The sequence below is a fragment of the Amphiura filiformis genome, chromosome 16, assembly GCF_039555335.1.
Source record: "Amphiura filiformis chromosome 16, Afil_fr2py, whole genome shotgun sequence".
In the NCBI taxonomy this organism is placed as follows: domain Eukaryota; kingdom Metazoa; phylum Echinodermata; class Ophiuroidea; order Amphilepidida; family Amphiuridae; genus Amphiura; species Amphiura filiformis.
In genome coordinates, this window is record NC_092643.1 from 14,411,892 (window position 1) to 14,436,946 (window position 25,055).

Here is a 25,055-nt window from a genome sequence, read left to right on the forward strand (position 1 = left end):
CTTTTTATGAGAAAAATGTTACAAAGTTGACTGTAAAAGAAAGGTCATTTGCTCAGACAACAGGTTGCTTCCACTGAGTTCATCGTCACATCATATGATCCTTATCACTGCCTAGAAACCAATGACAATAATGCAGACACCATGGCGGCATCCATACATGGATCTTTGTTCATTCTTGATTTAAGTTGAACCCGTAGTTCAAGATCCAAAATTGAGGATGCTGCATCAAAATTGCATTTGACTGAACTCCCTTTTGGATCTAGGGTATTCAAATGAGACCTGTTACATATGCTGTTCAGGACTGATGATACATAGCACAAAGTATTAGTGTGGTTAATTTGAAGGATGTGTTGATGGTAACAAGTAACCAAGTTTGCCTTGAGAATTTGATTGCAGAATGCAGGGGTTAAGTTTATGCTGAGCTGTATAATGTTACAGAGTAGGCATAACAGTTGGAATGAGCGTTTAGAGCGTTTTCGACAGTATTTTTTGTGGGACATGAGAGCACATCAGACATATCGAATTTCATTCTGAATACGAAGAATGTCTTTCTGATATCAAATAATTTTCATTTTATGAAATTCACGATATAATACAAATTTTATGACAAATTATTAAAATTTGATATTTTTCACATTTTGGAGATATAACAGTCCTCAAGTAAATTTTATAAATTTAATGATATAGTCTTAAAGTGTATGTAGCTGGGAGGAAAAGTCGACGATCAATTGAAAATGTTGACCTTTCATATTGAAGATATGGATTTTTTACCAAAAAGACCTAATTTTTTTGGTTTTTTTTGGAAAAAAATCTTTATTACGAAAGGTCAAAATTTTCAATTGATCGTCGTCTTTTCATCACACCTACATACACTTTAGGTATAAATCAAAAACAATAAATACTTTCCAAACGTTCATACCCATCCCTTAAGGATATACAGTGTATATCCTTAATTGTTATGCCTACTCACAAGTTGCAGTCTTGTCAAGATTAGAACCAATCAATGTTAGTAGATTTTAATATTTTTGTGGAAAGTTGATATGTTAACCAGCTGAGCCTGGGATCTACCTTGAGTCGCCGGCACTAACTTTGAAGTTCAGCGTGTGCTGCATTGGCTTAGCATGGTTTCTTGCGTGATCACACCTGTAAAAGTATGTACATGCACCAAGTAACGCTAAGCTAATGCAGAACACGCTGAACTTCAAAGCTAGTACCAGTGACTCAAGGTAGATATATAGACCTATAGAGTCAATTCAAGTCAGTGAAGTCACTGTACCAATCTAACAGGATTGAGTCACTGAATATCAGTCAAGTAAGTTGTTTCTTTACTTCAAGTCACAAGTCACGAGTTGTTACAACTTTGTTGATACCCTAGTAATATTGTTGTCTTCATCATTAAGTTGAGGATGATACTGTACTTACTACAGCAAGCTTGGATATGGAATTGCCTAGGGAAAGAGATTGCATTGAATGGTAGTCATGGTCGGGATCTTGCTGGACTGCAACTCGTCATTGGGCTATTCCATTTAAAATCCACTCCACCCCTCACAGTGTCAACAGCCAGTGTTATAAATATAAACTTATTACTCCGTTGGTGAGCGACGGGCGATTGGTATTTCACCGAACGCATGAAAAGGACAGCTGAAAGGAGGCCTACCGTATCTGATTGGCTAGAAATCGATCGCTTTGTCGCTCAGAGGTGTAGTACAAACTCAAAATAGAGACATGTATTCAATTCGATTGAAATCGATATTCTATTATTGACGCAGATAAAGAAAGTCGATAATGTACATTGAATTACAGATACAGCAGCTGGATCTTACACGGGTTCCTTTGTATAATTCATTTCTCAAATAGTTGAATATATCAGAATTTTTACTTTGGATTTCAAAATCTTTACTTATAAAATGCAGTTAAAGATATCCACAGCAAACAGCAAGGCCCCGCTAATTAGTGTATTGCTTTTCGAGTTAGTGTACTGGAAACAAAACCTGCGTTTTACCTGACAACAAATCGAATTTTCTATAATAGTAACACCATATGTGGTACTGATCATGTACAAATCGTAGAATAGAAACTAAGCGGCAGGCTCTATGGCAGGGCTATGGTATCTCATATCATGTAAATGATATGCTTAGCCTGAGTCCCTCGGCCTATCTCGAACAAAATCGCCATGCGTAGCTTTTGAAAAACGAGAGGATTTGCCGTACTATCATAGCAATTTTTGACACAAAGATATAGGGATGATGACGCAGTGCCCCTGTGGAAGATTTTGGAAATACCTTCCACAGGGGGAGTATGAATTTCAAATGAAATGAACACATTAGGCAATTCCATTTGAAATTCATATACCCTCTCAGAGAGATTGTCCTGATTCTTCCACAGAGGGAGGGTAAGTTTTAAATAGAGTTGATTAATGTGCTAATTCCATTTGAAATGCATACTCCCTCTGTGGAAGGTATTTCCAAAATTTTCCACAGGGGTAGTGTGGAATTTAAATGGAATAGCCCATTATACACAGCAAGATGCAGAATTCAACCCCCTGTTGTATGCAATTGGTTACTTTCCCTACAGATAGCAACAAAAAACTTTAAATTAATGAACCAAGATTCAACATACTGTAAATTAGTTTTCTGTGTGGGGCAGTTCACGTTTATAGGGTGACAGCTCTCTAGTCCAAAGGTTCCCTATTCTGAAGGCTCCTTAGTCTGAAGGTTCGCTAGTCCGAACACGTAATTTACCATTCACTAGTCCGAATTCTGAAAAAGGTTCGTTAGTCCGAATATCAGGTTCTCTAGTCTGAGGGTTCACAAGTCCGAATAATAAATAAGGTTCTCTAGTCCGAATAGAATAAGGCTCGCTAACCCTAAACCCTAACCCTAACCCTATATTTGGACTAGAGAACCTTCGGATTAACAAACTTAATTTGGTTTTAGGACTAGCGACCCTTCGGACTAGAGAACCTTCGGACTAACAACCCTTCAGACTAGAGAGAAGTCACAGTTTACAGTTCCTCAAAGGATCTGTTTGGAAATGGGAACAAAGAACACCTGTCCCTACCTTATTCCTTCACCTTGATAACATGTCTGTACCAAAAATCTTTAACCCAATGAGAACTACCTGCCGATTGGCCTAAAAGAAGTTTTCATTATCAATTGAACCAATCAGCAACATTGTTAGAATAATTTCACCATGCAAAAAAATTGGGGTGAATTGTTAGCAAAGCTCCATTCTGATTGGTGATTATAGTGAAGATATCATGTAATTGACCAATCAGAAGCAATGTTAGATCGGCAAATAGTGCTCAGGGGGTTAAAGGAACATGGAATTGTTTCATAAGATGATCTAAAATAAAAGATTTTGTACTATATATTGAACATACAAAGTAACCATTTGGTAGAAAACTGCTGTTTTTTGAAGAAAAACATGTACGCTATTTTTTGTTCTAATTGAAATCCATACACCCCTATGGAAGACGTGGTCTTTTAAAAGTCTTCCACATAGGGAGTGTGAATTTCATATGGGTTGCCTGAATGGGTGCCTCCATTTGAAATCTACACCCCCGATGTGGGAGATTAAGGTCATGTCTTCCATAGGGGTTGTATGGATATCAACTGGAATGGCCCTTTGTCATTTCAATGGATGCAATGAATAGGTATCATCACAAAATTGTATACACTAAGCACATATAAAAATGGTAAAAACTTTAAATAATTATTGTAATAAACATCAAATTAATTGAGGTCAACTTACAAGACTTTCCATGATCCCTTTAAAGCATTGTCCATTCCATCTGATGCAATACCAATACAATCCTGTTATACAGGCCTGTAGCCAGGGGGGTGCTGGGGTGCAATGCACCCCCCCAAAAAAAATGCCAAAGGCCCAAAAAATCCCCTTTTTTTTACCCAAAAAGTCCCATTTGCGAGCGTAGCGAGTGAAAAAATAGAGGTTTTTTTATGACGTTTTGGTCCAAAGATGTCCAAATCCGCCCCAGTCCAAAAAGGTCAAAATTTTGAAAACAAGGGTCCACTTTTTCAAAATCAGCACCCCCCAAAATAAATCCTGGCTACGGGCCTGCTGTTATAGTATTAGAATGTGTTAAGATCACCAGGTTACCCTATTGATATCATATTTGTATGTAATGTAATATGACAAAGCTTGTTCAAATATTTGAACCAGTAAGGCAATTTATATATGGATGGGTCCACTTTCGAATTATCCAGAGGCACACCCTACCCAAACCAAACTTGAGTATCCCCTTCCCAGGGACAAAACTAAATTGTCTGTATCTCCTGATAATTATAGCAAGTGAAACTTGTGCATAAATAATTTCTATCCATTAATGAATATACCCACCCACACACCCACCCACCCAATATATCAGTTCACCCTCACAATTTTTTCTTTCTTTTTTTCATCAAATCTAATGGAGGGAATATAGTGAGAGAAAATACTTTAGCATAATGTAGCAAAGTCAATAATCACAATTGTAAGTCTCCAAAGTTATGAAGACTTTTACGGACTGAATATCATTATAATGGCTATTCCATTTAAAATTCATATAAAGGGTATCCGTGTTCTATAAGCTGCATATCCTATCAACGACTGCTATACCTTGTTTAGGACTTTCAAAAGAAGTACCTGCATGTGCAACCATGACTGTTTCAAACTAACTCGACAAAGTCATGCAGGTAACTTAAGGTCGTGCATTGAATTGAGGAATACTACGGGAACCAGCGCCTTTTGTTAGAAATCACACATGAGTGAAGTGGATAACCTCTATACCCCTATGGAAGACATGACCTTAATCTCACACACAGGGAGTGGATTTCAAATGGAGTCACTCATTTAGGTAACTCACACTCCCTATCTTCCATAGGTGTATGGATTTCAAGTGAAATAACCCAATCATGGGTTGTATAATACTTCCAGTTGCAGTGATGTACCTGATGTTCACACTGCTATAATGGTGTATACCCACGGTGTGACCAAAAAAAGGGCATTTTTTGGTGAAAGAATATTCCTCATTCCTCATTAGGGGTCTTCAACCATTGATTTTCAAGAAGAAGGGATATTTGTTTATGCTAGATAAACATGTTAGCTGCTTTTAAGGGGGTAATATTTTGTGCCAAATTGTGCTACATCCTTGTTATTTAGGGGCATTTTGGTGTAAGAGCAATATTTATCTAGGGGGTATTTTGAAAACAGTTGGTCACATGTGTGGGTACACTAAACAAAAGTGAAATCTCTGACTAACTGGTATAACAAGGTTCACAGAGTGAAATAGATGACATGATTTGATCTAATCAAACCAAAGTTGGCAATAATGAAATTACGAAGCAAAAATACAATGGAAGCATAAGAAAATGAACATAAAAAGTTGATAAGGCCCAAAAAAAAGGTTTGTCTCACAAACCCACGCGCATAAGTATGTGACGACGATTCAGCGCAATAGCCTATGCGCCGCTGTTCTTTTAAAGGATTTTTTTTTCTCGTTTTGGATTCCATGTAGTTTCTTTTACGAAAATTTTAAAGACATTCATCAAGCACCAACGAAAAATGCCTAGTCGTTTGCACTTAGCTTTTTTGGCAAATGTTTGTGAGACAAACTTTTTTATTTTTGGCCTAACTTCGCAACCAAGTATGCCAGGAATGGATGTGGGTAAGTCCGACATCGTTTCTGAGTGAGAATGTACTTTCTCATGATTTATTTCAAATGAAGAGTGTGTTTCCAGTATTAAGATAAGAAAGTCTTTGACATTTTTTGGTAAGATAAACATTTAATGTGAAACCTTTCTGTTGATTATTTCAGTGCAATATTAGACATCAGACTTTGTTACACTTCCTTTAAGGCAGCTTAATTGTGTGAGCAAGGCCAAAAAAGATTGTTTGCAAAAAACTGGGTTTTGTCACCGTCAGATTTACTAATATAACATGACTGCAGCATCACATCTCTTCATATTACAATAGACCTTGATGCATTACTCGGTGGTCACTCGATAGTTGGCCCAACAATAACTTCTGTAGATTTAGTCCATTGACTAAGGTCAGTTACCATTGTTGAGGAGAAGGCCCATGCATGGAGTACATTGTATAATCAATATTTTTGAGAAAAGGAGTTGTCCTTGTCAATTTGTAGCCATGTACTTTTGATTATTTACATAGCTTCTCCAAATCACTGTGTATACATCCATCCCAAAATCTGATTGCTATTATTATATGGGTGAATGGACAACAAAAGAATTGGTTTCTCCATAGGCAGTCCAAGAGAACGCCAAATATGGATCAGGAGTATTACATAATAATACCCTGCTATGACAATAGCTGCACTAGGTTAATCGTATAATCTCCTTATGTGGTTAGCATGGCTGGGCCAGGAAATCCACAAGGTCAGCCAATGTATGTACATGTATTCGGTACATGTGCCATATCTTTTACTATGGGTGATAAATTTCTGGTTTGTTTTATTTCAAAAAGCAACAGTCGATATTCTAAAGCTTGGTCCAAATCCAAGAGAAGAACCAACTCTACTAATTTATGTGGTTTCAAATTATATCGGCCGTTGCCTTTTTGATAGAAATGGTGTTTGTTGATGTGCACAGTTTCCCATTAGATCATAACATGCTGTTGTACATCCAAGGTCAAAGGTCTTTTAATCCATATTTGGCGTTGTTCTGGGACTGATAGGGCCTGTACTTAAGCAATTTTTGGAACTGGTCAGTGACTAAGTCTTTATTGGCCGAATTATCGTGTGTCCACCAGTAATGGTATTTGAAATGTGCCTTTGAGAAAGGAATTTGTACAAGAATTGAAGCATCAGATTATGCCTCTGGTGCTTAGCGAGTTGTAAACCCGAGTAAGAATGCATGAATGTTGACATGCCGATTACTTTAAGGATAAAAAAGAAAAAGAAACAAAACTTATACTTACTAATCGACCAACCCTTCCATCTATAAAAAGTGTTCTATGGACAAGCAAACAATCTTTTTTTTTTTTTTTGCCTAATGGTCATATAATTGAATTGAATGATTGTGGAAAACAGTGGTGTTGTTATGCATTGTGCATTATGCAGATGTTGTGATTTCATACATGAACATGTTTAGTGTCTTGCTAGAAATTCTTATTTGAATCAAGTTGTGCCTGAAAATCATGATGTATGTTTCAATTATATTTAATTTGCAATTATGATGTTGTTGATTATTTTGTGTGTAAGCTGTATTTGATATTAGTCCATTATGTAATAGCAAGTTCCTTTTATTTTCATTACCAGATATCTTGTCTATTGTATTCAGAACTCATACTCCCTCTGTGGAAGACATTAGCTAAATCTTCCACAGGGGTAGTGTGGATTTTAGATGGAATAGCCCATCCAAAGTATCTTGCTACTGGTCTGTGCTTCCCAGATTAAGGGCACAAACCCAAAAGCTTGATTACATCCTATAAACAAAAGTCTTTTCTTTGGGGGAGGAGGTCAGAAAGCATTATTGTGTTTGTAAAAAACTAGTTAAAGTATTGGTCAAATCTTATGGGTTTGAATTTTAACCATATCAAACTTACGTTACGGGATGGTCAGCCTCCTAACAAAAGCACTCTCGTTTGTGGTACATCATCGATTTGGTCCCCAAGTTGTGACAACAATAACTATTGTTGTTATTACCTAGAATTTGCCCAGTCCCCTCCAATCGCGATGTCTATTGCGAATGTGAATTTTCCAAACGCAGACATTTTCAAGGGAAATCTTCAGTCTGGTCAATTTGCTTAATAGGTTAACTAGATTTGTAGTTCAATGGTGTTATTTTACAAAATTAATGCAAGTTTTAATTATTATTTTGTCTTTCATTTTTGTTTTGTTCTGATTTGTAGAATAATGACCTTAAAAGAATGTAGTCATTAATTTATGTTGAAATGAAAAGGTATTAAATTGATCCAAAAAGTTATGCAATGGTGATTTCAATTTTGAAGATGGCACATGTCATATAAACAGAGTTTAAAAGATCGTTACTTTGTCTAGTTCTAGTATTGCATAAAATTATGACATGTGTAGAATATTCTAACATGAGTAAAAGTACAGTATACTTTGATCAGCTCGTAATCGGCGGGCCTTAAAACATTGTGGATTAATATCAAAATATTTTATTTTGAAAGTTGTCTTGTGAAATCTTGCCAGAAGAATCACAAATTATTAATTCAAGTCCTATACTTTATCTACTTTCTTTAACACACAAAATATAGACCAGACAGGTCAACTAATAGCACTCTTAACGTGGGTCTACTTTTCAACATTTTCCGCTTATTACGAGCTGATCAAGCTATATGTGTTTCACTCAATCTTGTATATACAAAAGTAGCAGTTCACTAAATCTTGTATATACAAATGTAGTAGACATTGTATAAAGATTCATAAACAATACAATCTGTTTAAAAAATCTGTTTAAAAAACAGATTTTGAAACAAGCTATATAATAATGAATGTTAAGTAATTATATGTACCCCTTTCTTGAAATTGAATGGACAAGTTTGTTGTTTTGAATAAGATTTGTTGTGTGAGATGGCATTGTATGTGCACTTTCATTATTCCTTGGTTGATGGATTGGTGAAAGATGCTGGTCAGGGACTGTGACATAAGTCTGGCTCTGAATTGTAGAAAAGAAGCTCCGGAAAGTTTATGAATTATAAAAACTTGTAGTTTTGTGGGTGTGTCCATATAGTTGAATCTGATGTCCAGTTGCTTAACATTCAGAACAAAAGTCACTGAAAATTCCACAATTTTATGCAAAAATTGCCAAATTTACACATTTTCACAATTCTTGCCCATCATTTTCCACACAATTGTAAACCAAAACAGCAAAATGTTCATTCAGTTTCAGATAGAGAACCCCAATAGAGACCAATGTCATTTGATGCATGGTGTCTTATAATAACAAGCTTCAAGCAATGCATTATAATTCCTTTCAAAAACAGATGTGCTGTAAACTACATCTCTATTTGTTACCTTCTTGTATTTTTTTTAGAAATGTGAACTTTACAGATCCAAGGGCTTAAAATATAACTTCCAATATTTAAAAACAGAAAAAAATGTACATAAGCCTAAAAATATTTGTTTCCCATAGGCTGCCCACATATCATTTTTGGGAGAAAATTTACTGAATTTTGTGGGGGGTTTTAAATTGGGAAATCCAGAGCAAATATTTTCAAGCAAAAACAAGATTAATTCCAAAAGTTTTCTTCAGATTTGTTTTCTTAAATACATGCCTAAACAAGCATTATGAAATCAATAAATACTATGAAAATCTATAATTTTTCTAAAACTTATCATTTTCATAGCATACATCAGCATTACAAATTCCTAAGCATTGTGGGATGGTTTTGGTAGTTTTGGGACATGTTGAACTCTGACCTATTGGAGAAATTATATTATTCATTCATTTATTATTGTAATAATGTTATCATTAAAAATATTTAAATTAATTAATGAAATAACCATGTTTATTTTCCTCTTTCTTTTTTAAATTCTTGTAAAACATCTTCAATGATATTTGGTATGCACAAAAAACAATTTTTCCAATAGGCCGGAGGGCAAAGTGTAATAAAACTGTCCCACAATGAATTGCAAATTTTAATGCTGAATTGGCTTATCGCTGGCACAACATAGCATAAGGGAACAGAGTTTCAAATTATTCAATTGTTTGGGAGCAATATTGAAGGACACACTAACAGATTCAATGTTATAAAAGCTATTTAATAAAATATATGAGATAAGAAAGATGTGCCTGTTTTTATCTCAGTTGTCAACTTGTCAGTATGTCAATACCACCTTTGATTTGTCAGGCCTCTGTTTGACATAATTATCGTCAGCCTGCTACGATAATTGCCTAAGTCATTTTATGTAATTTTGAGAACAAAGTACAAAATATGGTTCAAACATGCATTGAAACATACAGTAAGCCAAAAAATTAAAGTACCAGTTATGTTCACCCCCTGTATATCCTAAACTAAGACAGATATGTCATAATTGGAACAAGTAGCCAATAGCTGCATCTTTTAGCTCAAATTTAAGACCTCATTTGTTGAAATTGTTTTTACATGACGATCCAAATACCCAAGGATGATGGCAAATTATTTAAAAGTTGCAGTTTGCTCCATTGCAAACCCTATTGATTTGTACACAAAGTGTTCGCTTTGAGAACTCAACTAGCGCAGTGCTTCCATTGATTAGCACGTTAGCGCCATGCTTTCATTGATTAGAACACGAAAGTGCAACTTTTGATTTTGTTTCTTCATTAGGTTTTAGATCACCGTTTCTTAATTTTCAACCAATTTTAACAAATAAGGTCTTAAATCAGAGCTAAAGAGTACAGGTATTGGCTGCTTGTTTTAATTTGGACATACTTGTCTTGATTTAGGATATACAGGGGTGAACACAACTGGTACCTTCATTTTTTGGCTTACTGTATTTATTCACCAATCTTTGCACAATGATAATGAAGGGAATAATCAGAAATAATTAGGATGAAGAAATAATTAGAATGATTACTTAACTGATGCATGCTTTAGCCATATTTTGGACTTTCGGACTTGTGCAATTATTGTAACAGGGTGACTACATGTGATTGGAAAGGGTTAACAAACTTCTTACATCAGCAACACTTCAAATAACTACGAAATTCACAGTGATATTCACAGAGCTTTCATTGGGAAGAATAGCCTGTAAATAAATGGCAGTGATATTATTGATACAGTTATTAATTTTATTTATTTCAGTACCGGTATATTTCAATAGGGTAACCTTCTCAACAAAGGTTGATTTTCAGAAGGGCCCTGCACAAATTAAAACAATATACAAAAATGAACAAGTATTTAAAGTACACTATTAAGGGATGGGGTATGAACGTTTGGACAGTATTTATTGTCGGACATTAGAGCACATCAGACATACCGAATTGCATTCTGAATACGAAGAATGTCCTTCTGATATCAAATAATTTTGATTTTTTTTTAAAATTCGCAATGTAATAGGCCTACACATTTTATGGCAAATGATTAAAATTGATATTTTTGATATTTAACAGTACTGAAGTCAACTTTATAAATCTGATGATTTATACTTAAAGTGTATGTAGGTGGGATGAAAAGTTTATTTATCAATTGAAAATTTTGACCTTTTCAGATTGAAGATATGGATTTTTTCCCAAAACACCAAAAAAATTAGGTCTTTTAGGGGAAAAAATCCATATCTTCAATATGAAAGATCAAAATTTTCAATTGATCGTCGACTTTTCTTCCCCGCTACGTACACTTTAAGAATATAGCATTAGATTTATAAAATTTACTTTGAGGACTGTTATATGTCAAAAATGTGAAAAAAATATCAAATCAAGTTTAATAATTTGTCATAAAATTTGTATTATATTGTGAATTTCAAAAACTGAAAATTATTTGATATCAGATAGACATTCTTCGTATTCAGAATGCAATTCGATATGTCTGATGTGCTCTCATGTCCCACAAAAAATACTGTCGAAACGCTCAAAATGCTCATTCCAGATCCCTTAAGATATTTACATCATCATAATAAAAATCAAGAGCAGATAGAAATAAAAAGCAGTAAAATGCCAGCATAATGATCAAAACAAAATAAAAACATCACAATAGAATTTACATATTCACTAAAAAACTAAGTTGAACAAGTTGAAAAACAACAACATAATAATCCCATAATCAAATTGTGGCAAGATTATAGTCTTATAAATTGTAATAAGTGCACTGCCGAGCTTTGTGGAACAAACTGTTTGACCCATCTCAAAATATCTACACTATTACACACTTTACGGCATATATTATTAATATGATCTTTCTATTTCATTAAGTTTGCATCAATTATAACACAACGAATTTACATTTTCAATCACAATATGATTTAAGACAACATCATTATAATTATGATTAATGTTACAAGTTCTATCTGGAGTACCGAGTAACACAAGTTTACTCTTTCAAAAATTAACTTTTTAATCATATTGTTGTTATTATGGCAATCATAAATAAACATATCATCATCAGTCAGGTCAGTATGCATAGCATCTGCAACAGAATGTGTTATATTGTCATGCAAATCCCGTTTGAAAAGAAGAAAAAAATGACCAAGGATTGATCCTTGAGGTACTCCTGACATTACTTTATTTTGGGGATGAGATTGTACCATTAAAAGAAACTTGCTTTATACGATTAGTGAGATATGATTATGATTTAAAGGATCATTCAGTGATGGACAACATTTCAGTTGATTGTCCATTTCGGCATTAATATGACACATAAGCAACCCCTCATCTGATATGTACTCTGTTATGTTTCGCTTTGAGGCCTTATAATATTGTTTTATATAACGAACTCAGTGTTACAAAAATATTTTTGAAAAAGCTCTTGATTGTGCGCGTATTGTACTATATCTCATGCGTATTTACAGGTATGCTGAAATAACTTCAAATAAGCCAAATTTCACAAAATCTTACAAAATGTCGAAACGTTATTTGTTAGCTGCATACGGCATCATAATAATTAATGTACGATTGTCGGTAGATGATATATGTCATGACATCAGTTAAAGAACCACGTGTGTCTAAAGAATCAGTGTATTTTCCTGATCAGACAAAGCGAAGTATAATTCCAAGAAAGATTGCCACGAACACCAGTAGTTTCAAGATGGCCGCTACCTTGGACGCTTCTCCTTTAGGCACTTTCCTTGTCATTGTTGGCGCTTCAATTCGGTCCCATGCTGTACTTATGGCTTCTTTAGCACCTTGCCACATCCCAGGGCCCATAAGACGATACTGGTAGGGGTAACAAGGTCCGAAGAAGCAACGAAGTGCCAGAACTGGATCCTTGAAGAAGAGATTCCACAGATCTGGTTTAGCGCCGAATTCGCTAGCAACCTCATCCATGAATGGTATCCAATCTACTTGGATGGTATGCCTTTGACGTGCCACGTATCTCTTCTTCATGTCATTCTTCTTCCGAATGATGTCTTCCCACATCATGTCACGGCTTGGAAGCTTAGTGGCTCCTCTGAAGACGCGGGTTGCCCATCGACATTGCAATTCAGCTATCGGATTGATCGCACCCCATGGTTGAATTAAACCAATGAAAGCTATGGTCGGGTGCTTCAGATTTGGAGGAAACACATACTTGTACAGAGACACTTGATTCTTTTCTACTTTGATGACAGATGAATCAACCATTGGAAACCCAAAATTGTATCCTGTCGCTAGAATGATATTGTCTATGTTCTCTTCAACAGTTCCATCTTCAAATTCAACGCTGGTTGGAAGAATCTTTTTGATGTTACACTTGATCTTAATGGTGCCATTAAGAATGCGATTGGGTAAGGCATCGTTGACTGTGGGATGAGCTTGAAGTGGCTTATGTTTAGGTTTCAATCCATACCGGGCATGGTCGAAGTTTTGATTGGCTTGTTTTTGAAATGCGCTATTCAAAAAGCTCTCGGGAAACAAGTTGGTAAAGCGACGTATGCCTGCAACGTCGCCTGGTGTTCCATTCGGTCCAACTCGGGTCAATACCCACGTCCCAGTTCTGGTCACTTGAAATACCTACATAGAAAATATAAAAGAAGTGAAATAGTAGTCAAATTGTCTCCTAAGGACGGTGTTCCTCATGGCTCACGGCTTACCAATGATAGACATGAAGGAATGATAATAAAATCTTATGATCCTACAAAGATTAAACTTACTTTGAGGTTGAGAGGTAAACTCTCAAGACAAGTACCGGTACAAGTATATGAATTAATGAAACAAAAAAACTCATGCACTTGTATTATGATGGTTTGCGGGTTAGGAAATTGATAAAGAATGGGGTTAGGGTTATATTGAAGGCGTAAGCAACATCCAGAATCGATATTTGAATCAGAAGCAAAAAATCTACCCCAGTGATTTAATTAATTGTAATGTATCAGAGGGTGCGTCCAGAAGTGAGTCAATGCTTTTGTTTTGTTTTACTCTGCTTCTTTCGTGGCACGTTTTGTATCCGTTTATTCATAATGTGTTTTTCTCTTACTATTTACTTAACAACACGATTTTCTTGTAAAGGAGTCTTAAATGCTTCTTTACTTTTAATAATTATATTTTTACCTGAGAACACACGTGGCTAAGCTCCACTGCGGCATCTCCGCCAGAATTGCCAACACCAACGACAATAGTCCTCGAATCCTCGTAGCCCTTGGTAGTTTTGTAGTCATGCGTGTGAACAACATTGCCCTTGAAATCCTTCAGCCCTGGAAAATCTGGGATGTTAGGTTCCACGTGATGTCCAGAACAGACCAGTACCGCGTCAAAGTTTTCCTGCCATTCACTGTCATTCTCCCTGCTCTTCAATTCAAGTCGCCATTGTCCTGTTGTATCGTAGTCGTCAGCATGAGTCACGTGCTTGATGTAGGTTTGGTATTTGATGTACTTTTCCAATCCAAAATGATCAGCGTAGAGATGGAAGTACTTCCTGAGATATCTGTTGTGCATGAAGTTGGGAAAGTCTTTAGGTGCAGGGAAGTCGCTGTAGGCCATGTGCTCTTTGCTAGTGTTGATGACGGTTGATTTGAACACGCAACCTTGGCCATCTCTGTTCTCACGATACCACCATAAACCACCGATGCCAGTTGATTTCTCGAAGCATACGGGTTCGAGTCCTTCGTCCAGACATGATTTAATCGCTACAAGCCCACTGGCTCCTGCACCGATGACAGCTACTCTCTTCTTTTCCATTGTAAATCTACTTCAGTGGTCTGGAATGACAGTGAACATAATTATGGTGAATAGAGATAAACACCCAGCAAAAAAGGTAACATTCAGGGACTACGAATCTCCCAAAATCAGCCATTTAAGCATTTAATCGATTCTGTGCCCCCTCCAAGCGTAGAAAGTCAACAATTTTAGCGCTCTTCGCGCGCATTTCAACATAAATTCATTAACCGTATTAAGACCGAAGCTCTACATTAAACCCAAATAAGTGATATTTGTGAAAAACGACCACTCGCCTAGAATCATGCTAGCGCGTGATTAACCACTCGCCTTCAAAATCTACACGGCAAGGCTTGAGTAAATACCTAATTTTTTTAAGTTGTTTCATGACTTTGAACAATATTCCTCTTTCACAAAATTAACACAGATCACGTGTAAGAAATTTATTTACATGATTCAATCAATGCAAGTTGGCTTCTTACCTTATTCTACCAGCTGAGCGGTGAGATGTCGCATTGACCGATTATTATCCAACCCGTTCAATAGAAAAATAATAATCGTATATCAGTTTCAATGCCAGAGAGCGGACTGTGAACCAAAAGTTATCTGGGCAATCTTATTGACATAGTTGTCGATGTCGTATATTTGTCACACTATTTGCTTATTCTGCACGCATACAGGCTGCATCAAAATGATTGGTACCCATCAGTTTGGGTGGTTATTGAGAAGCCTGCTTCTTTTAAATGCAACATATGGTCTCCTTGAAGTTGAAATGATGACCACAATTATTTATAGTCATATGCCTATTTATAACATTAATCAACAAATTATGCGGATTCTATGTCGCATTTTGATGTTGCAGTCATATATATATACACCAGGCATAAAAAGAAACTCGTCAGTTATATTCATCCTTGCTGTTCAATAACTTGATAATTTTGGATTATTCTGAAATATACATTTTGTTAATTGGACTTTGCTTTCTCATCTGACACCCTGTTCGTGAAAAACGAACAATAATTGACCAAGATATGCGCCTCCAAAGCCTCAAACCCCAAAATCAAAAGTTGCATTTTCAACGATTTTCAATGGGAACGCATCGTTGTATTGCACACAAGCACCACGGGCCAATCAATAAAACACACAGTGTAACAGGCACAATTGAATCGTTTAAATTGCAACTTTTCATTTTGGGGTTTGAGAGTTTGGAGGCGCATATCTTGGTCAATTCTTGCTCAATGTTCACGAACAGGGTGTCAAATGAGAAAGAAAAGTCCAATTAACAAAATGTATATTTCAGAATAATCTAAAATTATCAAGTTATTGAACAGCAAGGATGAATATAACTGACTAGTTTCTTTTTGTGCCTGGTGTATATTACTGGAAACTGATGGGTATCAAACATGATACAGCCTGTACTATGTTATAGAGGATATGGAATACGACATCAGTCATACAGATGCCTTAGTGGTGTTAGAGACTGGAATCAGTTAAACCTTTCTCGTTACCCAAAAGGCTAGAGCAAATTATTGTACCATCCAAAAAGGATTGTCAAGATACAAGTCTTACGAAATGGCATTTCCTGAAAGACGTAAAAGTTTGTCGAAATTGGCCTACTTGGGCCAGCTTGGCGTAGACCGGGGATGGGGGTAGAGCGAGCCGTTAACCCTCTCCTATTATGGGTCGTTGTCGAGTTCCTACGGGAAGATAATTTAAAACAAACAAACAAACAAACAAAACAATCTTGGAAAAACCGGCCTTGGTACGCTTTTGTGTCAAGAACGGAAAACTGACACTCCCCCGTGCAATGTTGGGAAAGGCCAATTCTTCGGCAGTTTTCCAAAGTGTCCCAACGTTGATTGATGGAGATAGGGGAAGGGTAAATAATTGTTGTAGATGTCATGTTTGTTCATAAACAAAAAACACGTCATTTCAATGATTATTGCAAATTCTGCTCGTAATTACGACGAAGTGTATTTAGTGTTCCAAGTACTTTTTCCCAAAGGGCATTTCGTGATCCACAGCATCATCCCCCCACTTTTCGCAAAAAAAGTTGAGATTTTTATATCACTGGAAACCTCTGGCTACATAATGTTTATGTACAAAAAAATTCTTTCAGATTAATTCGTGCATAACTCGCAAACGCAAAATCGGAATCAACTGAAATTTTGGGAATAAGCTTTTTTCGTAGATATCTACTGAAAAATGTCATAAAAAGAGGATGCTAGGATCACGAAATACTCCTCGCATGCTCTTTTTATGACATTTTCAATAGTATCCTCTTTTTATGACATTTTCAGTAGATATCAAAATGTTAGTTGATTCCGAGTTTGCGTATGTGCGTTACGAATGATTTATGTGTATTACTGCTCCTGAACCATGATAGGCCACTGTTTGGTAATTTCGTTCTGTCAAAGGATCGGATAGCAACGTTTGCATCATATCAATTTGTAAGCGCTCATTAGCAAAGTCATAGTATATTGAATTTACAACTGTATGACAAAACAGGTGAAAATAGTAACTCTTTGTACAAGATTTGCAATATTTAAAGAGAATTGGCCATTGGTCATTCTAATGACGCTAGTATACGGACAATAAGTGTGCTCTTTCATTTATTGGCATAAAATTTGAAAAATATTGTATGGAACACTTGAGGTTTTGACTTTTATCAGGTCGTTTTCAACAGATTTACCGCATTCGCCTTGCAATAAACATTGAATTGCGTTATCTGTTGACCTAATGAAAAATGTGTTTTAGGGGGAAGTGTTAGCTTCGTTCGATATAAAACATTCTGATTGGAATGCTTGAAGGGAACACTTGAGGTTTTGAGAAAAACCAATCACAGAGTCATATTATCCAGCTAGAATCTCACACAGCTCTTTGATGCTATGCACTCAACCGTGTAGTACAATGATAGACTGTGTAGAAACATTATTCACTGCCAGCTTGGACGAAATTATTTGCTCAGGTGTATCGAGGTGGAAACTGTACATAGATGGTTTATAAGAAAATCGTTTTTGTAGCCAAACCTTTCCATATGTTCTCCATGAGGCCCAGGGGTCACAATAAAATATACATCAAAATACATGAAAATAATTTTACATAATATTTAAATACATAGAATACATAAATATAAGCATACACAATCATGAACTGCAAAGTAACCCATAGATACAATTTTAAAATTAATATCCAACACAACGCATTAAATTTAAATACATAGTACTTTTATAAAAAATAAAAATAAAAAAAAAAAAACAATTTCAGATTTGCCATGATACGAGCCAAAATACAACATAAGGGCACGTTCTAAAAATAAAACCCAGTTAAACACTTAAGACGCAACAGTATCTTATAACAACCAGCATATTTCACCAGCATTTCAATTATAAATATTTGAAAACTAACATTTGATTTCAACGTTGGCCAAAGCTTAAGACAAGCTTAAGACCCACGTTTACCATGTTTACACAATTTTTTTTTACAGTGAATGAAAGGTTTTTAAAAATGATTTACTTCTTATTACACAAGTGGTCATTTTACACTATTAAATATAGCTAATATTACACATTAAAAAAACCCGTTTTTGAAGATAGAAGTGCTGTTTGGTATTTAATATTTCAGATCAGATTGCGGACTGTCCATGCTTGGCCCCAGTGACAACTAGGACAGAACGTCTTCCAGTTTCAGTTCTGGGTTTAAAATTTAGAGCTATATTACCTTGTGAGCTACCTCTTGTAATATGACCATGATTGTTTCTAACAAGAGTAAAGACATCATTTAGGCATTCAGAAACAAGCCCAGCCACTCTGAAAGCTTTTAAAGACAATGGTACATAAGTTGTCATGTCTACGATCACTTAGATACGAGCTTCCAGCTTAAACCTGTCCCTAATAAACGAAGGTGTACGAACAGGAACCCTGAAGATAACTTTCCCAGCCTGATTCTGAAAACGTTCTAGTCTGTTCTAGAGTGTATAATTGCAGTCACAATAACTGAGTCTGGGAAGCACAAAACCGTTGTGTTTTAATTGTTAGCTGAAAGCCACTTTCTGATTCTATACAGAACACCAATATATTTTGAAACATCACAACAAATTTGATTTATGTGACAGTGAGGTTCCCAACACATTTTTTGATCCAGAGTGAGGCCTGGGTATTTAGATTTACTTACAGTTTCCAAAACATCACTATTGAAAAATAAACTATGATCATCAGATTTACTACTATTACGACTAGAGCAAAAGAGCATGACTTTGGTCTTTTTTGCATTTAGAGTAAGTTCATTTCTGGCCATCCACAATGCAATTTGAGAAAGGTCAGAATTGAGATGATCATTTATGTTGTGATCATCTTTGGGAGCGAAAAATATGGCGGTTTCATCGGCATATAGGTTGATTCTTGTTTCCGTAGAAACAACCAGGGAAGATCATTAATATGCATTGTGAAAAGAAGAGGGCCAAGTGTTGATCCTTTAGGTACCTCATACTGGAGTATTTCAAATTCAGAAACGATATTTCCAACTTGCTTTCTATCATACAAATATGATTTAAAACCATTAAAGCTCCAGACTTGCGATTCCGAAAGAGTTGAGTTTGTGAAGCAGAATAGAATGGCTGAGTTTGTCGAAGGCTTTAAAAACAGCCAATAAATATACCATCTAAACTAGTCGCCTTCCAGTCATCTAACGTTTGAAGAGATTAAAAACCTGATCATTTGTAATTTTGACAAATTTGAAATTACTGTAACATGTATCAGATTGTTGCAAATCATTTGATGAACCAAACTTTTTGGCAAGATATTTAAACAAATAGATATAGATATCGGTAGATACTTATACAATGATATAGTTAAGAACCACATGGGTCTACATAGTCAGTGACACTGTATTTTCCTGATCAGACAAAGCAAAGTATAATTCCAAAAAGGATAGCCACGAAAACCAGTAGTTTGAAGATGGCCGCTACCTTTGACGCTTCTTCTTTAGGCACTTTCCTGGTCATTGTTGGAGCTTCAATTCGGTCCCATGCTGTACATATGGCTTCTTTGGCACCCTCCCACATCCCAGGGCCCATAAGACGATACTGGTAAGGGTAACATGGTCCGAAGAAGCAACGAAGTGCTAGAGCTGGATCCTTGAAGAACAGATTCCACAGATCTGGTTTAGCGCCGAATTCGTTAGCAACCTCATCCATGAATGGTATCCAATCGACTTGGATGGTATGCCTTTGACGTGCCACGTATCTCTTCTTCATGTCATTCTTCTTCCGAATGATGTCTTCCCACATCATGACACGACTTGGAAGCTTAGTGGCTCCTTTGAAGACGCGGGTTGCCCATCGACATTGCAATTCAGCTATCGGATTAATCGCACCCCATGGTTGAATTAAACCAATGAAAGCTATGGTCGGATGCTTAAGATTTGGAGGAAACACATACTTGTATAAAGACACTTGATTCTTTTCTACTTTGATGACAGATGAATCAACCATTGGAAACCCAAAGTTGTATCCTGTCGCTAGGATGATATTGTCAATGTTCTCTTCAACTGTTCCATCTTCAAATTCTACGCTGGTTGGAAGAATTGTTTTGATGTTACACTTGATCTTAATGGTGCCATTAAGAATGCGATTGGGCAAGGCATCATTAACTGTGGCATAAGCTTGAAGTGGCTTGTGTTTGGGTTTCAATCCATACCGGGCATGGTTGAAGTTTTGATTGGCTTGTTTTTGAATTGCTCTATTCAAAAAACTCTTGGGAAACAAGTTACTAAAGCGACGTATGCTGGCAACGTCGGCTGGTGTTCCGTTCGGTCCAACTCGAGTCACTACCCACGTACCAGTTCTGGTCACTTGAAATACCTACCGGGAAAATACAAAAGAAGTAAAATAGTAGTTAAATTGTCTCCTAAGGCCCATGGCGAACCAATGATAGACATGAACGAATGTAAAGATCTAATGATCCGACAAAGATTAAACTTACTTTGATGTTGAAAGTTATACTCCCAATACAAGTATCATAAAATCAAAGAAACTCGCGTAAGCAACATCCGTAATCGATATTTGAATCAGAAACATAAAATCTACACAAGTGATTTGTAAGTATAATATTGAAACAAAAGGTGCGTCCAGAAGTGAGTCAATGTTTTTTTACAGTCGCCTTGAGGCGCTGTGCATTGTACTTCAACGATCTCTTCTTTAATCCAACCGAATTTCGACTGGACTCTTGTATTTCAGCAATTTCTTCTGCTTCTTCTTCTTTCTCTAAACCTTTGAAGGTCATTATATAATTTGCTCCACCTCCATCATTATTTGACCGATTATGATATAAAATTGGATCGATTGAGATTCATCAAAACATAATAATGACCATTATTATATTTTGATGAATCAAACTGTGTGAAAATGTTGGATCCAAAACATAATAATGATGAAATTGGATGTTTTACGCTATGAGTTTAAAATATGGGCTCAGTCTATCCAATTTTATATCAAATTTGGACAAAAGCGCCAATATCCCACCCAGCCTTCACATTTGGCATGACCCATCTGGGGTCAAGTGTCACGGATGAGTACTTTTGGCTAAAAATGTGATTTTTATCAAAAATGCTTCTTCTCCTACAGATTACATGGTAAACAGTAACTGGTGTCTATTGGGTGTACACAGATTTTGAGTTCAGGGTCATGCACGGGTCAAACAGGGTTGATTACTGATAATAACCTTAAAATTCACTATTTGCTGCATAATGCCAAAAAAGCTCTAGCATTACGTGCATTATAGGGTTATAATCAGATTTAGTTTAAACATGACTAGGGGTCTGTTTTGGGGTCAAAAGGGGTAAAATTCTTAAATTTGTCCAATTTGAATGAAAATTGGAATTATGTAATCCTTATATGATTCAAAATATGCTGGAGGTCATTTCAAGGTAAACAACTAAAGGTCGACAGGGGTAAAATTGCAAATTTTGATCAATTTAAAAGAAAATTAGTATGTGTAATGTTGATATGATTCAAAACATGATGGAGGACATTTCAAGGTCATCAGAGGTCAACAATGGTCAAATTATTTTATCAGATAGATTGCTATTAAACTTAGTGCCTACATTTTTCACGAAAAGACAATTTTGTCAAAGGTCATCAGAGGCATTTCAAGGTCACGGCTAGACTTGTCTTACAAGACCGCATCATATCTATTCTTTCTGTCAATCTGCTTCTTCTCCGACAAGCAACATCGTACAGTGACGCCACTTGCCCACATGCATTGTTGTTACGGTGTGCCTTTGGGTGTTCACAGATTTAGGATCAAAGGATATTAAGGGGTCACTACTTCCGGTTTACGGCCAAAAACGTGATTTTCGACACTCAAAATGCTTTTTCCACAAAATTAACATAGCACAGTGATGCCACTTGCGCACATGCATTGGCAGTAGCCAGTGCTTTGCAAGGCGCGATATTTTTCAATAGTTTCAGGATTCCATCTTGATGGATAATCACTCTATTGATGTTGGAGATGTCACATTCTAATTCAGGGACTGACGATGTATCTTCTTGAGTAAAGACACTGGATAATTGCTTGCTAAGAGCTCTGCTTTATCCTTACTACCGCTGCTGACTTTATCATCAATCTTTAGATCTGCTACACCCACATCATCTTTGCGGAGCTTTTTGATGAAGGATCAGAAGGATTTGTTGTTTTCCTTCAGGTCGTTAGCTAGCTGGTCTGAGACATGAGATCTTCAAGCTTGATTGAGTTCTGTTTTAAGTTCTTTCTGGAGGTTTAAATAATTTTCCCAATCACTGTTTTTCCTGTTTTCTTAGCTCTATTATATGCCCTCTTTTTCTTACGACTCAAGGTTAACTCTGGATGAAATAAGACGATTTGCTATGCGTCTTTCCATAGAGTCCTTCAAGTCTTGTTCTATTCTCTCCCATTTTTGATTGGGGCGACGAGTAATCAAAGTATTCTTGTTGGAGTTTCGCCACGTCTGCCTTCAGTCTATCAACATCAGCTTTAGATCTAATGAAGATTTTCATTTTAGGGATTCTTTTACGCTGAATACTCAGGTTGAGCTTAGCAACGACAATGTCATGATCACTCAGCCCTCCTTCTACAGACACCTCGCTAACAATGTTTTTGTTATTAATAAATATCAAGTCAAGAGTGTTTTGTTTTCTGGTTGGTTTACGGACGAGTAGTTCAAGACCGTGCTCAGTTATTACTTCCTTCAGTTTATCGACAGTTCTTTTGTAGTATTGGTGGTCTAATTTGACTGTAGGTATGTCCCAGTCAATGTTTGGCTGATTAAAATCACCAGCAAATCAGCGATAAAGATGTCACTCGATGGACATTTGCTGCTGATTTCATCCAGCGAGGATTGGAGAGCATGCATTTACTGACTCAATGTCTTTATTGTCTGGTTTGTAAATGGTTACAAAATTAGCGATTGTCTTCCACTCAATTCAATCTTGTTCCAAATGATCTCCTTTGTTGTATCTACAGCTATCTCAGTGCAGATACGATCTTCTTTGAAAGCGAGTAGTACACTACCACCACGTTTGCCTCTGTCTTTTCTGGAAGAGTTATACCCGGCTGGTATAATTTCAAAGAGGTAGATGTCAGCTGAGAGCCAAGTTTCTGTTCCCTGGATGATGTCTGGTTAATGCTCCTTAATAAGAGCCTCAAGTTGGGCAGTCTTATTTCCGATATTTTGGAAATTAATAAAAAAGATCTTAAGGCGAGTCACTTCCGGTATGGGAACAAATAGCTTCAAAATGCCTCGTCTACCACAAATAACATAGCAGTGTGACGCCTCTTGCATACACACATATGCATTAAAATTACACTGGCGACTGTGCATTCTCCCGGTTGCGGCCCGTTTCTAGTTTACTCTGTTACCTTTGTAGCACTTTTTGTATGTTTTTCTCTATTTACTCAACTTTTTATAAAGATTTTATGATCCACAAAATAATATTAAGGTCCAGAAGTGTGTCAATCTTGTTTACTCCTGCTTCCTTTTATATCACTTTTTGTATTGGTTTATTCATTTGTGTTTTCTCTCTTACTCAACAACACGAATCTGTTGTAATGTTTCTTTACTTTTAATAAATACCTGAGAACACACGTGGCTAAGCTCCACTGCGGCATCCCCACCAGAATTGCCAACACCAACGACAATAGTCCTCGAATCCTCGTAGCCCTTGGTAGTTTTGTAGTCATGCGTGTGAACAACCTTGCCCTTGAAATCCTTCAGCCCTGGAAAATCTGGGATGTTGGGTTCCACGTGATGTCCAGAACAAACCAGTACCGCGTCAAAGTTTTCCTGCCATTCACTGTCATCCTCCCTGCTCTTCAATTCAAGTCGCCATTGTCCTGTTGTATCGTAGTCATCCGCAGGAGTCACGTGTTTGATGTAGGTTTGGTATTTGATGTACTTTTCCAATCCAAAATGATCAGCATAAAGATGGAAGTACTTCCTGACATATCTATTGTGCATGAAGTTGGGAAAGTCTTTAGGTGCGGGGAAGTCGCTGTAGGCCATGTGCTCTTTGCTCGTGTTGATGACGGTGGATTTGAACACGCAACCTTGACCATCTCGGTTCTCGCGATACCACCATAAACCACCGATGCCAGTTGATTTCTCGAAGCATACGGGTTCGAGTCCTTCGTCCAGACATGATTTAATCGCTACAAGCCCACTGGCTCCTGCACCGATGACAGTTACTCTCTTCTTTTCCATTGTAAATCTACGTCAGTGGTCTGAAATGAACAACAAAATTTTTTTTCATATTAGACTTTATAAAATCTTTTTTTTTTTTTTATTGAGCACAATCTGGCAGTTGATGTTGTTGCAAACTGTGCGCGCAGTAATAAAACAATAATTTGTTTTAAATATTTTGTTTTTCTGATGACTTGCAGTTAATGTAAGATTTCTATTTGTGTGGTTATAGTGTAAATGATGATGATGACGACGACGATGATGATGATGATGATGATGATGGTGATGATGATGATGGTGTAGATGATGATGATGATGATGATGATTATGATGATGGTGTTGTTGTTGTTGTTGTTGTTGTTGATGATGATGATGATGATGGTGATGTTGTTGTTGTTGTTGTTGATGTTGATGATGATGATGATGATGATGATGATGATGGTGATGGTGATGTTGTTGTTGTTGTTGTTGTTGTTGTTGTTGTTGATGATGATGATGATGATGATGATGATGATGATGATGATGATGATGAGTCATGATGGTGACGATGATGGCAGTGATGAAGGATTTAATTTAGTAATAAATTTTCAACCC

At 36.4% G+C, this 25,055-nt stretch overlaps 2 protein-coding genes across 2 annotated transcripts; both read right to left on the reverse strand.

Moving 5' to 3' along the window:
- Positions 1-12,543: 12,543 nt before the first annotated feature.
- LOC140136513 (flavin-containing monooxygenase 5-like) lies at positions 12,544-14,776 on the reverse strand. The gene is made up of 2 exons (XM_072158224.1): positions 14,145-14,776; positions 12,544-13,607 (listed from the first exon to the last, which is right to left on the reverse strand). Exons 1-2 carry the CDS (start codon positions 14,769-14,771, stop codon positions 12,645-12,647), a joined length of 1,590 nt encoding a protein of 529 aa, XP_072014325.1. The 5' UTR covers positions 14,772-14,776; the 3' UTR covers positions 12,544-12,644.
- A 3,830-nt stretch (positions 14,777-18,606) lies between these two features.
- On the reverse strand, positions 18,607-24,482 carry LOC140172443 (flavin-containing monooxygenase 5-like). Its single transcript, XM_072195591.1, has 3 exons — positions 23,856-24,482; positions 19,714-20,607; positions 18,607-18,714 (listed from the first exon to the last, which is right to left on the reverse strand). The coding sequence occupies exons 1-3, from the start codon at positions 24,480-24,482 to the stop codon at positions 18,607-18,609; spliced, it is 1,629 nt and encodes a 542-aa protein (XP_072051692.1).
- Between the last annotated feature and the right edge of the window lie 573 nt (positions 24,483-25,055).

Excerpts from the sequence above, each read along its gene's own strand:
- LOC140136513 (XM_072158224.1), bottom strand. The coding sequence starts at position 14,771 with ATGGAAAAGAAGAGAGTAGCTGTCATCGGTGCAGGAGCCAGTGGGCTT. Across the intron at positions 13,608-14,144 it reads TTAGCCACGTGTGTTCTCAG|GTATTTCAAGTGACCAGAAC; the intron begins GTAAAAATATAA and ends TTTTCTATGTAG.
- LOC140172443 (XM_072195591.1), bottom strand. The coding sequence starts at position 24,482 with ATGGAAAAGAAGAGAGTAACTGTCATCGGTGCAGGAGCCAGTGGGCTT. Across the intron at positions 20,608-23,855 it reads TTAGCCACGTGTGTTCTCAG|GTATTTCAAGTGACCAGAAC; the intron begins GTATTTATTAAA and ends TTTTCCCGGTAG. Across the intron at positions 18,715-19,713 it reads CTAAAGAAGAAGCGTCAAAG|AACAGACTAGAACGTTTTCA; the intron begins GTAGCGGCCATC and ends TATACACTCTAG.